At 37.1% G+C, this 18,361-nt stretch overlaps 1 protein-coding gene across 7 annotated transcripts in view; it reads left to right on the forward strand.

Annotated features, from left to right (window-relative positions):
• Positions 1-18,361, forward strand: part of ncoa3 (nuclear receptor coactivator 3) — a 273,711-nt gene that overhangs the window by 209,554 nt on the left and 45,796 nt on the right. For all 7 annotated transcript variants that reach the window (XM_039734693.1, XM_039734687.1, XM_039734686.1 and 4 more), the window contains 7 exons: positions 6,106-6,192; positions 6,502-6,642; positions 6,725-6,872; positions 7,568-7,953; positions 9,053-10,068; positions 10,389-10,530; positions 14,943-15,134. In XM_039734693.1, coding sequence (XP_039590627.1) covers positions 6,106-6,192; positions 6,502-6,642; positions 6,725-6,872; positions 7,568-7,953; positions 9,053-10,068; positions 10,389-10,530; positions 14,943-15,134 — 2,112 coding nt within the window. The remainder of the gene's footprint in view (positions 1-6,105; positions 6,193-6,501; positions 6,643-6,724; positions 6,873-7,567; positions 7,954-9,052; positions 10,069-10,388; positions 10,531-14,942; positions 15,135-18,361) is intronic.

Raw genomic sequence — 18,361 nt, forward strand, 5'->3', positions numbered from 1 at the left:
TGCCTGCCGCCACTAAGGTCCTCTGATTCTGGCAATCTTGTTGTGCCCCACACTAATCTACACTCCATGGGTGACAGGGCCTTCAGCTGTATAGCCCCAGACTCTGGAATGACCTACCGAAATTAATCAGATCAGCTGACTCCATGAATTATTTTAAAAAAACAACTTAAAACTCATCTGTTCAGGAGGGCTTTTAGCTCTACTTTACTTCATTCCCCTTCTCTCAGTTTAACTCTATGTCAAGATGCTCATGTAACCTGTGTGTGTGTGCTAGACCATTAATTATGTTGTCTGTTAGGCTTTCTCTGAATTTACTGTGTTAATCTTCTTTATTTATTTATTTGGTTTGTACTATGCTATATACTGTATACCCTGCTGTTCGTTCTTATATTCTGTAAGTGCCTTGAGCATGGGAAAGGCGCTATATAAGTAAAATGTTTTATTATTATTATTTCTTCTGTATCCATCTTCCACAGCAGCAAGTCTGTCTCTGAGTTTTTTGCATTCGGAATTTGCAGCTGTAGTTTTTCCATTAGCGGTAGATGCCAAATGTTCAGTTGTTTCAATTCGAGTCGTGAATGTCTGCTTAATGTCTTCCAGCTGATCAGCAAGTGCTTTCAGTTTGGACACATTTTCCTGAATGTCTTCCTCAATTTTTCCCAGCATCCCTTTAAAAGCTGCATCAGAGCAATTATATACATGTTTTTCCAAGTCTTTATTTTCCTGGCGCAGCCTCTGCATCTCCAGCCGCAGCTTCTCATTTGTATTCTCACTTTCTTTCTTTATATTTTTCTGAATGTCTTTCTTGAGCTCATTTATGGCCGTGGCCATTCTTGCGATCATTACCTTCAGTTCGGAAAGCTTGTTTCGGCTTTTGTGCTCCGCGGGTGAAGTGGCAATCCCCATTACAACTGATGCTTCCAGCTTGTGAGAAGTAGATGAAAGTACGGACTTAAAGGCCATTTCCAGTTTCAGGCGATTTTCTGGAATCGGCAAACTATCGTGGCCTGCATCGCTTGCACATTCGGTCCCATTTTCGCTCTCGACAGGAGATGATGCAGTGAAGCAGGGTCCTGGGGAGTCTGTGCTTTCGCTTGTCTGTTCCAGGTCAGTTTCTGAAAGACTGTACCTTACACTTGGACTTAGACTTGGATGTAGCTTTAGATTTCTTTTTAGTTTCATTCTGATCCTCTTTCTTGTTGCTCATGTTTATATACTGTAGTAGAAACTCCTCAGGTTGGGTAAATATAGGATACCTTGAGATAATAAGAATTAAGAGAAAAAATAAAGCTGCTGCTAACGGAGCTCCGCTTCAGACATCCATCTCCCATAACGGACTACACCAAACACTTCCATTTCTGAATAATTGTCACCTTCTCGCCAAACTTCTTGCTGATGGTCTTGTAGCCCAGTCCAGCCTTGTGCAGGTATACAATCGTGTCCCTGACGTCCTTTGACAGCTGTATGGTCTTGTGCATGGTAGTGGAGTGGTTGAAATAGAAGAAATTGATTCTGTGGACAGGTGTGCTTTATACACATAATGAGTTGAGATCAGGAGTATATGTAATTGATCGACTGATTGATTGTAATCTGTGTGCCCATCTGTGGGTGCCAGAGTTCTGGCTGGGGTGTAGGAGTTCAAATACTGATTTCTGTTAATGATATGGAATTAATTTTATAACTTTAATGTAATTTTTTTTTTTTTTCTGGCTTTTTGGTTGATGTTCTGTCTCTCTCCATTTAAACTACCATAGAAATTAGAGACTGTTCATTTCTTTGTAAGTGAGCAAATTCAGCATGGGATTGCATATTTATTTCCCCCACTGTATAATTTCACCATCTACCACATTCTTTGAAAATGATAGCTTCATTCTGATTTTAATATAATGCTTTGATCTTTAATCTTATACCATTAGATTTTTGGAGGGTTTAGATCAAAAGCAATAATCAAATTGAAGTGGTTCTTGTGTATGGAAACAACAGTTTAACATGGTGAAAGTGAAGAACTTAATATTAGAACCAGTCACAACTGAAATAAACCCCAAATAAAGTTACAAAATGAAAAACGATGGGAAGTGAAATAAATGCAATCCGCAAATCCTAACCTTGCAATGTGCACTACATATGTATCATACAACAGCTTAACATGCATCACAGAAATATTAATGGAAGGAATTATTAAGGATAAGATTGAGCAACACCTGGCAAGGACAGGAGTTATTCTGAACAGTCAGCATGGGTTCAGAAGAGGGAGGTCGTGTTTACTAACATGCTGGAATTTTATGACGAGGCAACAAAAGGAAATTATCAAAGTGGAGCATGTGATATTATTTATCTTGACTTTCAAAAAGCATTTGTGAAGGTGCCACATGAGAGTTTGGGCATCAAATTAAAAGAAGTGGTAGTTCAGGGTGTTGTTTTTAGATGGGTGCAGAATTGGCTCAGACACAGGAAGCAGAGAGTGATGGTATGAGGAACCTCTTCAGATCTGGCCGATGTTAAGAGTGGTGTTCCACAGGGGTTAGTGCTAGGGCCACTGCTATTTTTTATTTATATATTTATATATATATATAATATAGATAGGAATATAAGTAACAGGCTGTGGTTAAGAGTGCAGATGATACCAAGATGGGTGGATTAGCTGATAATTTGGAATCCATTATACCATTACAGAAGGACTTGGATAGCATACAGGCTTGGGCATATTTGTGGCAGATTTAAAATTTAATGTCAATAAATGTAAAGTATTACACATAGGAAATAAAAATGTTAGGTTTGAATACACAATGGGCAGTTGGAAAATCGAGAGTACACCTTAAGAGAAGGATTTAGGAGTCATAGTGGACTCTTAAGCTATCGACTTCCCGACAGTGTTAAGAAGCCATTAAGAAGGCAAACAGAATGTTAGGTTATAAAACATGATGTGTGGAGTACAAGTCCAAGAAGATTATGTTCAACCTTCATAATGTACTAGTGAGGCCTCATCTTGAGTACTGTGTACAGTTTTGGTCTCCAGGCTACAAAAAGGACATAGCAGCGCTAGAAAAGGTCCAGAGGAGAGCGACTAGGCTGATTCCAGGGGTACAGGGGTTGAAATATGAGGAAAGATTAAAAGAGCTGAGCCTATACAGTTTAAGCAAAAGACTGTTATTTTAAAATGCGTTCATCAAGAACACTGGGACACAGTTGGAAACTTGTTAAGGGTACATTTCGCACAAACAGGAAGTTTTTCTTTACACGAAGAACGATAGACACTTGGAATAAGCTACCAAGTAGTGTGGTAGACAGTAAGACGTGAGGGACTTTTAAAACTCAACTTGATGTTTTTTTTGGAAGAAATAAGTGGTTAGGACTGGTGAGCTTTCTCGTCTAGAGTGTTCTAACAGTAGCAAGCCTACTAAACTCGGCTTCACATGCGGGTTTATACTTTGTTCGCTCAAGAATTTTTCATGTTTACCACCAGACATAAGACGAATACAGTATTCTAGTATTTATTATTGTAACTTTTTAAAATCTTATTAATGTGGCTTAATGGTTTAATCATGTTTAGTTCAACTTATTACAAAAGATGATTACAAGCTGTTATTTACATACCGCATGCAATGAATTGAACATTTAAAGCACTAGACAGAAAAGAAGAAGTAAAAATATGATGAACTACATACAACATGTACCGCAGTAAGCAGATAATTTAAATATTGCATAATAATGATGATCCTGTGCAGTGAGTAGTGGATGTTGGACCCTGAGAGTAATGATATTGTATAGTACAGGGGGTCCTCGGGTTACGACAAAGTTCTGTTCCTACAACAGTGATGTAACCCTAATTTTGGTGTAACTCAAAACACACCCTAGCCTAAGTCACTTACCTATCTTAACACATTTGCAAAATCATAATCTGGAACATAAAAACACAAAATCTAAGCCCGAGGAAAAAAGAAAAGGACATAAATATACTGTACTGTACACTGTACTGTAGTAACAGAAAAAATGAGTGTAAAAAAATTCTTACCTTTATTCCTTCTCATGTCTCAATTTTTTTAAGTTTTTATGGGAGTGAGTGTTGTAAACTCAAAACGTTGTATGTTGAAATGTTGTAACCCGAGGACCCCCTGTATACAGATATTGCACAGTTATTATCAGTACCATTTAGGTATTGGATATTGCACAGTTGATGGATAGAAGAAAGTCCAGGGGTTGGAGGAGTTAGACTGTATAGTCAGTGCGTGTGTGAGTTTAGAATGGTTATGGCTTTTAGGAATAAACTGTTCTTGAGTCTGTTTGTCCTTGTTGTGATGCACCTGTAGCGCCTCCCTGAAGGCAGTAGGTCAGACAGATCAGAGTCAGGGTGGGAGCTGTCCTTGATGTTGTTTTTTGCTCTGCTGAGGCATCGGGAGGTATAAATGTCCATCAGGGAGGGAAGAGGGCAGCCGCTGACCTTCTGTGCTGCCTTTACTACTCTCTGATGCCTCTCCCTGTCTGCCATGGTGCAGCTGCCGTACCACTGTGGTGTCGTCAGCAAACTTGACGATTAGGTTGTTATTGTGGGCTGGACTGCAGTTGTGGGTGTAGAGACAGTACAGAAGGGGGCACACAGCCTTGTAGTGTACCGGTGTTCAGTGTGTGAATGGAGGAGTGGTGGGAGCCGAGTCTCACAGTCTGGAGCTGGTTAGTAAGAAAGTCTTTCATCCAGACACACATGAGAGGGGGGAGGCCAAGAGTGACCAGTTTGGTGATAAGAATATCAGGAATGATTGTATTAAAAGATGAGCTGTAATCCACAAAGAGCATCCGGGCGTAGTTCTGCTGCTGCTCTAGATAACTCAGCACAGAGTGGAGAGCTACGGCGATGGCGTCTTCTGTGGATCTGTAAATGCAATATATGTTAAAAACCTTTCTTTTATTAGATCAGTTGCATTAAACTGACTATGGTCACATTCACAGCACCTGGCAGCACCTTTGCTTCTGCAGATGGACCTTATTTTCATAAAGTGACATGCTTCATTTCTCCTCGCGATTGCTGTCACCACTGTGGGAACACAGTACCTTCAAATGTGCCACTAGGTACCAAGACATAATAAAAAAAAAGTGCAATTTCTACATCACCAAATCTCAATCAAGTCAGTCAAGGCACACACACACACACATACATACATATATATATATATATATATATATATATATATATATATATATATATATATATATATATATATATATATATATATATATATATATATATATATAGAGAGAGAGAGAGAGAGACAGATTTTCTACACTTTTCCTAGTTTTGACTTGCCTGAAAGCATTTCATACTTCATAAGTAAGGTTCAGAGCAGCAGCTATTCATTCTTGAAATGAGTCATGGGTATTTGTTGTGATTAAGATCTCATTGAAGCTTAAGAGACAATGTTTTGTTTTTTTTTTTTTTGGTGTTTTTTTTTTTTCCAATGAGTAAATTTTGTGGGCTGCAGCAGCCTTTTATGTCAACGGATTTTCTTCACTGCTGATCTATTCTGTGTTATAGCTTTTTGGTGTTGTGTCACATAGTCACCTAATGAGGCATCAGAGGTGTAGATTGTGCCATAGAAGTTTAGTCCTACAACTGTTCATTCAAAGCACATTTCTGCTTTTGGGACTTTACTGACTTATAAATGTGTCCCTGGGGTTGTCCAGTGGGATAAATTAGATAGATACTTTATTAATCCCAAGGAGAAATTCACATAATCCAGCAGCAGTATACTGATAAAAAAAACCAATATTAAATTAAATAGTAATAAAAATGCATGTAAAAGCAGATAATAGCTTTGAGTAATGTTAGCATTTACTCCCCGGGGTGGAATTGAAGAGTCGCATAGTGTCGGGGAGGAACGATCTCCTCAGTCTGTCAGTGGAGCAAGACAGTGACAAAAGTCTGTCACTGAAGCTACTCCTCTGCCTGGAGATGACACTGACATTGATTAGACATGAGATGTAAATTGGCCTCATTGTTTAAAAGGTTACAGTGAACAAACTCCTGCTTACTTGGTTTTTTTGTGGAATTTAGGCCTGATATCATGAAAGTCTTTGTGAATAATTGTTTTTTCCTACAATTTTATTTGATAGATCTGCAGTCCTGCATGATATGTGTGGCCAGAAGAGTTACATCTGTGGAGAGGACTGAAAGTTTCATTACACGCCATGACATGTCGGGTATGAATAGCCTTTCAGGTTTCATTTCATGTATCACATCTGAATTGCAAAACCAAAATCATTTTTGATTTTAAGCATTTCCAAAATTATATTTTAAGATATCCATTTATCAGAGAGCTTTTCTTCATTAATGATAATTCTGAAATAAATGTTTGACCTGGCTTTGCAATAGCCTTTCCAGAGTTGAATTGCAACATAGAATATGGCAGTAATATAGGTTTGAGTTTTCTAATTCTTGGAATACAGTTTCATAGATAAAACAAAAGAATTTGTAAATTGCTTGTATATTATCCTTTTACCACTACACAGGAAAACTCATTCAAATAGATACCAACTCTCTGCGTGCCTCAATGAAACCTGGCTGTGAGGACTTACTTAGAAGATGTATCCAGATGTTCATCCATCACAGTGAGGGCCAGCCTTGGTCTCACAAACGACATTACCATGACGGTGAAGTTCCTGTTTGCATATTAAGTTGTTCTAATGGTCTGTTTATGGCCATTTATAATAATTATTGTTGTTTTTCATTCAGCTTTTCATCATGGTCATGCAGAGACACCACTGTATCGATTCTCTTTGTCAGATGGGACACTAGTGACAGCACAAACCAAAAGCAAGTTGTATCGGAGCCACATGAATAATGAACATCAGTGTTTTATATCTACACATTTTCTTCAAAGGTACATTAAAACCTGAAAAGTCAACCTTCTATTTATAGCACCTTTATAATTTTATTTATAACTTAGCTCTCTGTTATTTCAAATGTGCATAGAACAGTGTAATTTGATTAGTCTTACAATATGGTTGCAGACTTTCTTTGTTGGAGCATAATAAACAAATCATCATTACTGTATGTGCACTGAAATATTTATTCTTTCAATAGAAAAGAAAGATTTTAAATTTGAGTGAAAAAACAGTTATCTGGAAGGTGGAAATTCTTTGATCAAGTTCAAAAAATTTTTTTCCCTCTCCTTTCCTGGTATGTGGTCTCTAGGGCTTAGTTAGTTTAAAAGGAACCTCAGAGTGTGTGTGTGTGTAGGTCAGACCAGGCCGTCTGGCACCAACAACCGTCCAGCGTTCAGAGTCATTTATATCACCTTTCTTCCCCATTCTGATGCTCTGTTTGAACTTCAGCAGGTTGCCTTGATAAGGTCTACATGCTTAAATGCATTGTGTTACAGCCACATGATTGGCTGATTAGATATTTGCGCTTAAAAGCAGTTGAACAGTTATACCTTATACAGTGGCCGGTGAGTGTGTTTGTGTGTGTGACTGTATATTTGTCACTAAATAACTTTTGTGTCATGTAGGTTTTTTTATATTTTAAGTACCTTATAGGTTTCCTTTTAAATGCTTTATTACCATCTGTTTTCAGGGAGCAGAATGTATATCGACCTAATCAGAGTCCTATGATGCCTAATATAAGGCCACAGTCAATGGGAAATGCTAACCCTGTGGGATCAATGAATATGTCCAATTCTGCTCAAAGTATGAACATAGGAAGAGGTTATGGTATGAATGAACCCTGTTCAATGAGCTCCAGATACGGTGTGGCCGGTGGAATGATGTCGGTGAGTCAGATGAATCACCCAGTTCCCAGCATGCAGCAACAGGCATCACCCTATCAAGCAACAAGCTATGGTTTGGGGATGAGTAGTCCTACTCATGGTAGCCCAGGAATGTGCACATCCCAACAGAATTTGATAGCCTCGCCCAGAAATCGTGGAAGCCCAAAAATGGGAGGACAGTTCTCTCCAGTAGGTATGTTCAGTTATTAATCAGGAATTGCTGTGATTTTTGCAGGCAGTGGACATTTTCCCCCTCAACTTCCTTTCCTTGTATGTGTTGCTGTCACTAATAGTCCTTTGATAATTTACTTAACACTTGAGAAAATGCCTTTTTTTATACAGAAATTTAATGTCTTTAATATTTAATTCTTTTACAATCTGAAGTAAAAAAGTATGAATTTGGTGTTTTTAAAGTCAGAGATATTTATTCACAAACATGGTATATATGCATTTACCACACAACAATTTTAAATAATGCATACACGTACTGGAGTTTTATAATAGAAGCCATGGAGCACCACTGTAAAAGAAAATCTTGAGAACTTATAGAATACTTTCATTTTTCAAGAGAATAAAGTTATCATGCATTAGTTAACATTTTGATTTTACACACAATGTAAAATAACTTAATCATGTAAATTTCAATTAAAAAAAATAAACAATATTATGAGATTTAGCCATTTTAAAAGACGACCAGATGTGCCCGATATCTCAGCGCTTTTCTTCTTCAGCAACCTTTCACCCCAGGGGTGTGGTTTACTCTTTAAAGACCAAATCACACTTAACATATCCGGCCATGTGCTTAATAGTGTGTTGTTGTATTTTTGTATTTATGTGAAAACTCTTCTTGCAAAGTCACTACTATCAAATTAGCAAAAAGAAAATGCATCATTACCTCAAGAAAAATAGTACCAGGAATATGCAATAAAATTCGTATTTCCAAATCCCTTTAGTAGTCACAAATATGCAGTGAAAACATGGAAGACCCATGTTCTTATACTGAAATGTTTACTGCTTCAAACTGGACATATTCAGTAAGTATTTAGGCTTTTATTTTACAGTGGTGCTCTGTGCATCATGGCTTCCATTATAAAACATGAGGACAGTCAAGGTATTTTTTTTAATTAATAAAAAACACTGTTTTATTACACATTTTCTCATGGCAAATGAATATATTCCATATTTGTGAAAAAATAATGTATTGTTTAATTTTTGTATAAACATATAGTCAAACATTTAATACTAATTTTACTTTTTTATTGCTTGAATTGACTTTCTCTCTCTCTTGATAGGCATGCACTCTCCAATGGGTTCTGGTGGTAGCAGTTGTCCTACTGGAGGCAGCAATTTCTCCAGTAGTTCCCTTAATGCTTTACAAGCTATTAGTGAAGGTGTTGGAAATCCTTTACCATCAGCTCTTTCTTCACCAAGTCAGAAGCCAGAGAGCTCTACTGGTATCAACCCAATACAGCAGGCATGCAAGCCAGGTCACATGGATTCCAAAAGCCCTGCAGTGATTTATGGTAGTGGTGGAGATCCATCTCATCATCACCTTCCACCTCAGACTCAGTCCCACCATCATCCTCATTCTCACCATGGTCTTCCTCCAGAGGCCAATACTGATCGCCCAGATAGCCAGGCTGCTCACCACTGCAGCAAAGATATTGGTGATGTAGGAAGTGGCACCACTGCAGAATCACAGCGGAGAATGCCAGATAGTAAAGGACACAAGAAATTGCTTCAGTTGCTAACATCACCCTCGGATGAAATGAACATTGCCACTGGTGGGGGAATGTCTGCTGGCAGTACGACTCCAAATGCTCTTGATTCAATTCCCAAGGACACTATAACTTGTGTAACCAGCCCATCAACGGGGGTCTCTTCTTCTTCATCTGTTCAGCCACAAGGATGTGTTACTTCAACTTCTCATGGCTCTCATCATTCAGCCTCCCTACAAGAGAAGCACAAAATCCTCCATAAACTTCTTCAGAATGGTAACTCTCCTGATGAAGTGGCTAAAATCACACTTGAAGCAACAGGCAAAGATGTGGTAGGTCAGGATGGTGGACCTGAACTTGGAGCACCTACTAGTGGGGTCGACATTAAACAAGAGCAGCAGAGTCCTAAGAAGGAGAAGAACCATGCATTACTGCGTTACTTGCTGGACAAAGATGACTCAAAGGATACTAAGCCTAAGCTTGAAGATCTAGATGGGAAGACCCCACAGGGGCCATGTAGCAGTTCTGGCATATTGTCTTCAACTCCTGAAAATAATGAGCACAAGATTAAAACGGAGCCCTCTGAAGAGGTAACACTCTGCAAGCATTTCCTTTATTTGATTTTTTTGGTAGGTGATTCTAATTCTTATTGTCTAGTCACACCATTGTAATGAAAATTTGAATCAACCCTTTCTCTTTGTCTACAACCAGTGTCCTTATAATTATCAATAAACCAAACATGTCCTGTTACCCTAAAAGAGATATTTTTTGTGCAGTCAACATTGCGTATCAAAGTTATAGTGCATTTAAAATATCTTGATTGTTTTTATTGCAGTACTTGTTTGTTTTTTCCTTTTTTTTTAACTAAATTGTCATTTAAATTGATTTGTCATCTATTCACATCTGGCAGCTGAGTCCAGACATGAACACATTGGAAACTATCCTTGGCGGTTTCAGCGGTTCTGGCTTATTCCCAGAAGCAGTGAGTAGTGTCAGTAGTGGCATTGATGGGATGAATAAACCTGTGCCCTGCTCTGATGATGGGGATGCAGGTAAGACCTTTGTTTAAGCTTTATTTTGACAACCTTTTGATTTGATTTTAGCCTTGTTATTACTTTCAGATGCGTCATAATTTATTTTTCCTTCAGGAACATTCAATTTGAGTGTTCTTTCATGGATTAAAGATGATTAAATTGACAATGGTCCAAATTCCCAAATTGATAACAGAGAAAGTAAAGCTATTTAAATTAAGTTCTTAAGTCCATAGCAGATTTGTATGTGTCAGTGTGTTTACTAAAGGGTTATTATAAAGGTAAATCTATACTTCACTTTAACAAATAATGGTGACGGTAAAAGTCATAATCTTGCCAAAGAAGCTTGATAAACCTTAAATTAAAAAAAAATAATTTTGCTTTCCTATAAATGTTACTGTTATCATTAATGATTATTGGTTTTATTACTGTTGAGATTTTTTTTTTGTTTTGTGAAACACAAAGCACTACAAATAGTTTCAAGTAAAACATTTACATCACATCTTCCAAATAGTATTTCCAAAAAAACCTTTGAAATATCCTACAATGCCTTCCTAAGTATTCGATGCATTTTGAATTTCACTCTTCTCAAACTTGTTAGATAGAACTTCATTTGGAAATATGTTTTTTTGCAGAATCAATTTAAATAAATAAATGGATAGTTAAATATATAAACACACCTACAAACACACCGTAGCCTGAACACACATCAAATGATTTAAAAGAAAGAAAGCTTCTGACTTGGCAGTCACAGTGAGGCATTATACAGACATATTGCCGTTGGTATGAAGGGGTCCCCAGTAGCATTTTTTGATACACTTCTTCTGAAAATATTTGGTGTGCAGTATTGTTTATAATGACACTTAGTTTTGCTTTAATTCTCTCTCTGCTGCTACCTCCAGGGGGTCTAGAGTGTGTCCCATAACCAAGTCTGCCCTTTTAACACTAGAATTACCAGAGCCTACAAGAAAGCTCATAAATCCGTTCCACCTTAAATCCATTCTCACCTCTCCGTCAGAGTCTTTTGTCCTGTAAATGTGTCGATAAGCAGCAAGCAGCCTGGTATCCCATCCCCCCGCCCACTAATGCAGTACATTTTGCTAAGAAGTTTGTCAGTGCTCAGTGTTTATCTTCAAGTGAAGTGCTGGAGCTTTATAGGGTAAAATAGTACATCTTCATTTGGAATACATACATTTCATGTGTGTTCCATGTCAACAATAATCTATGTAAAACGTAGTTAAAACAGAAACTTTTTTCATGTTTTAGTAATAATTGAAAAAAATGTAGAAATGAAATGTATAAGGTGTGAAGGCTGAAATACATATATGAAACAAACACTTTCACAAAAAGTACAAGTATAACAAAACAAGTGTGCTTTTATTCAAAGATATAACTGAAGAAAAAAGAAAGCAGGTTACGGTAGGCGGTTGATGCGACATCTTGCATATTGCAATGCTAAGAGCTGCTGACTCCCAATTAAGAGCTTCTGGGTTTGATGCCGACAGCTTCTCAAGTTTACCATATTGAGTAGAGGGCTGCTATTATTGTTAATATTATACAATAAATACATACATTTCATTTGCGTCTGTAACAGCCGCTGTAAGTTTATAGTGCTTGTCAAAGTTTGCATTTTTTTATTCAGTTTTATTCTCTCAGTCGCGTTCACGCTCACCCCGATCTGATTGCTGTTTTCAAATAAGGACGCGCTATAACAGAGGTAAACTCAGATAGGAGAAAGAGAACAGAAGCCCTCCCCACAAGAAGCGTCCACTCACATGTAAGAACAACGCAGCTGCACCAGGCATTAAGGCGAAAGATGGCACCGTTTGGATACAGGACGAAGTCCGGCGTCATCCTGCCCTTGAAAGAAACAGCACGGCTTACAGAGCTCACCAAAGCTACACCGTCCAGATCTAAACACTAGTGTGGTGTATGTGCCCAAAAAAAGTCTTAACTGCATTCTTGTATCACTGCTCATGTACTAAAGTGTCAGCAGGTATTTTTCATTACATTACACATGTGATTTGTGAGCATGCCCTTGACGATGAAACAGAGGAAGCTCTGCGGTATACTTGTGACTTTATGCTGTAGGAAGATAAGTAAATAAATTAAGATAAGTAACATTCGATCAAGCTTTTATATAAGTAACATATAAATGCTTCTTATGTAAAGACCATCACACAACATAATCACAAACATGAGTTTGCATGATACGTTGTCGAGCTCTGTAAGCTGTGCTGTTTCTTTGAAGGACAGGTGATTGGCAGGATGACGCTGGACTTTGTTCTTATCCAAATAGTGCCATCTTTCGCCTTTACGCCTGGTGCAGCTGCGTTGTTCTTATATGTGAGTGGACGCTTCTTGCGGGGCCTTCTGTTCTGTTCTCTTTCTCCGATCAGAGTTCACCTCTGTTATAGTGCGTCTTTATTTGAAAACAGCCGTGTAGTGAATAACATTCGATCTGGCTTTTATGTAAGTAACATAGTGAAAAGTCAAGCAAAATGACCCCTTTTATTGGCTAACTAAAAAGATTACAATATGCAAGCTTTCGAGGTAACTCAGGCCCCTTGTTCAGACAAGATGTAAGTAACATATAAATGTTAATGTTTTGGGCACATGCACCATCCAGATCTAAACACTAGAGTGGAGAGTCTATAACTGAAGGTGGAAGCTGCTGTCGCTGTACTTTGTATATAAGAGCCAAATCGAATGTTGTTTACTTATTTACCTTGGTTTATTTACTTGCTTCCTACAGCATAAATTCACAAGTATATTGCAGAGCTATAGTGTGTCTTTATGTGAAAACAGCAGTGTCAAATTGGGGTTAGGATCGTGAATGCGACTGAGAGAATAAAACTGAATAAAAAAAAAACAAAGCTAACCTTTACGAGTATCATACATTTAGACCGGCTGTTACAGACTGAAATCAAATGTATGTTTTTATTCTAAAATAGTAAGAATAAGAGCAGCTCACTTCTCAAAACGGAATCGTCCAGGATTGAACCCGTGAAGTTTTAATTACCAGCCAACATTTGATACCTTTGAGCCACTGAAGGGGTCATAGTAAAGGCGTGTCAGTGTCGCACCCTAACACGGGTTCTTTTTCTGCAGTTATATTCTTGAATAGAAGTGCACTTGTTCTATTATATTTGTACCTTTTGTGAAAGTGTTTATTTGATATTTGGAAATCCGGCTTAACTCATTATACACTTCATGTCTACATTTTGTCAATTACTAAAACATGAAAAACGTTACTGTTTTAACGATGTGCCTTCTGTACATAGATTGTTGTAGACACGGAACACACATGAAATGCATGTGTTCCAAATAATGATATAGTATTTATAAAAGGTGTAATTTTGCTTGACTTCTCACTCTATATAACTCCAAGCAACTGACACGCAGGTAAACAGACTTAACCTGAGTAAACTGTGCGCAGGTGGGGATGTGATAGTTCTTGCTGTTTGCTGCTTATCAACACATTTACAGGACAATTAAGATGCTGATGGAGAGGTGCGAAGCAATTTAAGGTGGGATGGATCTTTCGTAGGCTCTGGTAATTCTAGTAATATTTAGGTTGTCAGTGGACATCACTTGAAGTGATATTACCAGGCAGGCAAACTATTGTGTTGAAAATCATAGTTACCATCACAGAGTTGTAAAATATGTGAATTATGTCACTACCCACATTGTTGACATTTTTAACCTTCAATTTAGATGAAAGCATTACTTTGGTCCTCTGCTGTTGAATCTTCTGATATGAATTTTGAATCTCCAAACCTCAACCAATTAGAGTTGTCATTGGTAGGCTGTGGGATGTGGCCAAATCAAATTATTTTTTTTATGTTGTACCCTATAATCCTAACACCTACATGTGTTTCTATCAAAGTAGCACCCAAGATTGTCTGTTTGGAGTTTGCTCATAATCTCCCCCACCCCCTTTTACCACACAAAAGTATACTTAGCAAAAATTAGCCCATTGTATCACTGTAATCAGTGACAAAGTTTTCATATTGTAGATGAGTGTAATTTTGTTTGTAATTGTGCACTGATTGTCCGGTGTCTTTCTCACATTATTCCCCATCTTCCCTTATCTTCCTCCTGTGTACCAAAAACTGCCACACAGACTTAGAATTCCAAAATTGAATAATCAGGTTATTGGATTGGATGGCTAGGTGGATCTTAGCAAGTGTTTAATTTATTTATTTATTTATTTATTTTTTTAAACTTTGCATTTCTGGGGATAGGGATTGTCTGAAGTTACAGTGCATTGGTAGTAAGGGTTAATTAAGCATTTTGAAAACTCCATTCCCATAGTGTTTGTCTGAAATTAGATTAAGATGAGAGCTGTTAAATCTTTCAGGGCACCATTATAAAAAGGAACTAAAGATGTAAACTTCTGAAACTTAATGATGTTTTTTCTCTTTTTTTAGGATTGCGTAGCCCTGGCTCAGTCCCTGGTTTGCGAGCACCCTTTCAGAGAGCTGTGTCTTTGGATGGAAAACAGATGATGGGAGCAGATTCTCCAGGGAAGTTTAGTGCACCGTGCTCCATGATGGTGAAACAGGAAACTATAGAAAGTACACGCATGATGGGGAACCAGGAGAGCTTATCTTGTACCATGGGTATCTTTTCTTCTTTTAAATTGTATATTTTTCTCAAAGAGGAAAAAAACTGAAAGGTTATTTATTTTCATGACTGTATAGATAATAGTCACCCAGTAAAATTTGTATATCATAATTAATACCGTAACTTGTTAATACATTGATGCCTTAATCTCTTATTTTGGCAGTCTTGGCTAAGAATCTATAACAAACACTATGAAGTCTGGAATCGAGTTAAAAAAATGCTTGATTAGTCCCAATGTCCTGTATTAGGATTCCAAGTGGTGCAATAACAGCTATTCCTTTTGGAACTATCCAAGCTATCCATGCAGGTCCAGCTTTTTGGCCTCTAATGTATGATTTATGAACACATCTAAAACTATTAGAAGAATATAATCTAAAGATATGGCCTTTTTTTATTTAAAACCAGGTTTCACTAAGGGAAAAGATTTGCGCTGACATTGCCATTAACTGCTTTCCTTTTCATGATTTAAATATGTATCATATTATTTAAGATGGCATATCTACTGGAAGATCCAACATATTTTTTGTCAGATTTTAATCTGTATATGTCAGTTGTTATTTTTACTTGCAGTTGATTTTGAGAAAGCAAAAAGTAATTTCCTCTACAATGTGACTATGAGTATACTTCAGATTAAAGTATTAATCATAGTAAACTATTTATACTCACATAGCTGGGGCCTACAGGGTGCTGTGAATAGTTACTAAGGCAGATTTGTTGTCATATTTTAAATTCAACAAAATGCCATCTCTAATTACAATGGTGACCATCTTGCTTAATATTCCAAAAGAGTGAATATGGCCAGTATTTGCACTCAGTATGCTTTTTTTTTTAATATGCAGTATATAAAATCAAGGTATATATCTGACTTTGGAAGGTGGTCAAGGAGTTACCGTCTTGTAACAAGTATGTGTGTCAGGGTTTTCATTATTAATTCGTTATTCTAATACAAAATTATAGATATATACCATTTCAGGAGCATAAAGTTGCTGTTGCCTGACAGACACCACAGATGACAAATGTATGTTGTCACATAATTTTAATGTATTAAATGACACTAACTAATTTTTCTCTTGCTTTGATCTGCATGTTTTCCCAATACAAATCTTCAGGTTTGGCCTGGTAGGAGTATTGGTGATCGAGTGTACCACACGTTAAACTAGTTGCACATCTGGGTTTGATTACTGTCCATTTTTGACTCCTCTGCCACTGAATTACTATAAGTAACTTGATATCCAATTGCTTTGGTTTTGGCTGTCATTCTGTATATGTGCTCACTTTGAATTAACTGTTGTAATACATGGTTGAATAAGGGTATACATGGCTGTGCGCCATGGAATGGACTGGTGACCAATGCATGGATTTCTGCCAAGCACTTGCTGCTTCTGGTATATATTTTGGCCACACATGACCACGAATTGGTTTAAGTGAGTTTCATAAATTAATGTATTTCTAATACACACTTCTTTTAAAATGTGAATTGGAATACCTCAGCACAGTAGAAAACCATATGTTAGCTTGAGTCAGAAGCCAGTGGGGCTAAATACTAGAGACTGAATGGCCTAACATTTAATAGGTAGTAATCGGATGATCCTGACAAGATGTGCATAATACAGCAGGAAATACAGACAGACATTCTTATATATGCAATATATAAAATATACAGATGTATATTTTTTAATAGTACCCATTGTTCAGTGGTAAATCATTCTGGATGTAATGGTACCTGATTAATACTCTGCTGTATTTGTGTGTGTCTATACAAAAGCTGCTAAATTGTGCACCATATGAAGTGTGTCTATCACATGTTTCGGATCCCCACTGTAAAGGGCTTTGCAGTAATCCAGTTGTGAAAAAAATAAAAAGCATGAATAAGAGCCTCGACAGCAGCATAGTACAAACATAATTGAATATGCAAGTTTGTCCAGTGATGAAAATTAGATTTTCAAAAAGCTTTTATATGGGTTTGGAGTAACAGTTCAGAATCAGCCACAACATCCAAATTTGGCAAATAGATGCTGTCATTAAAGGTACTATTTTCTAAATTTTCTGAAGTTAAATATATGGAGTTAAGATTAATTTTAGGTCTAGTACACATCATCTAAGTTGTTTTTATATTTAAGTGCAGAAATTTGGCACTAAACCAAACCTACTGTTCATTTAAAAAATTTACAAAAAACATCAGCACAGGAATAAGCACTAAGCAATAAATAAAGCAGGAAGTAATCAGCATAGATATCAAACTCAATACCAAACTGATGAAAGATTTTTCCCCCAATGGTAATAAATCTCTTTCAAATAAGATGGGACTTAGAAAGAGCCCTGAGGAATTTCACATAAGAACAGTAACAGTAAATCTTAAATTATTGATTTCTACAAATTGCCCTTGATTTGACAAATACTGGTAATTATATACTATTCTTTTCAATATATAATTTTTGATATACTTTATTAAGCCTTGAGGGGAAAATTGTGTGTGTGTATGTATGTATATATATATATATATATATATATATATATATATATATATATATATATATATATATAGAGTGAAATAGGGCGGCCCAGACACACACAGGTGGACACCGTTTCAGCCATCACCACACGTTTATTTACAGTTATTTACAAATGTCAAGTGCACCACCAAACCCCCAGTCTCCCCAAAGTCCAGGCTCTCACTAGCCACTGTCTCCACACACAAATCACTCGGGCCTCTCCTCGCCTCCTCTGCCATGACCTCGTCTTCCTCCTCACCCGACTCCAGCCTTGATTGCAGGGTGGCGGCTCCTTAAATAGGCGGCTGATTGCCGACCGCACCCAGCCACCTGTGACAATATATATATTATTGGTGAGTTTTGCCAGTTTGACATTTTTTTGTCCTAAATTTTATAAATGGAGCAGCCTCAGGATTATTTTCCTTTGAAACCCTAAATTTGATATCTGCTAATTAAAAGAAAATTAATTTAGCACTTTTATAAATATATTTAATCCAGTACACACTTCACTTCTCCCTAAATTCTTTTTTCCTTGTAGTTTGACTTGTTAGTCTCAGATAGGAGTGTACTCCAAAGCCTTCCAGAGGTGAAAAGTAAAGGAGGGTTTTATTATACACTCTATCAAGTGCTGTTTGCTTTTGGATTAAACTTTAACATAGTGGAAATCTATTTCCATTGTCTAAACACTTTTAACTCTCAACAACTTTTAACTGTTTTTTTTTTTTTTTGTT

This window comes from Polypterus senegalus, chromosome 14, assembly GCF_016835505.1.
Source record: "Polypterus senegalus isolate Bchr_013 chromosome 14, ASM1683550v1, whole genome shotgun sequence".
In the NCBI taxonomy this organism is placed as follows: Eukaryota; Metazoa; Chordata; class Cladistia; order Polypteriformes; family Polypteridae; genus Polypterus; species Polypterus senegalus.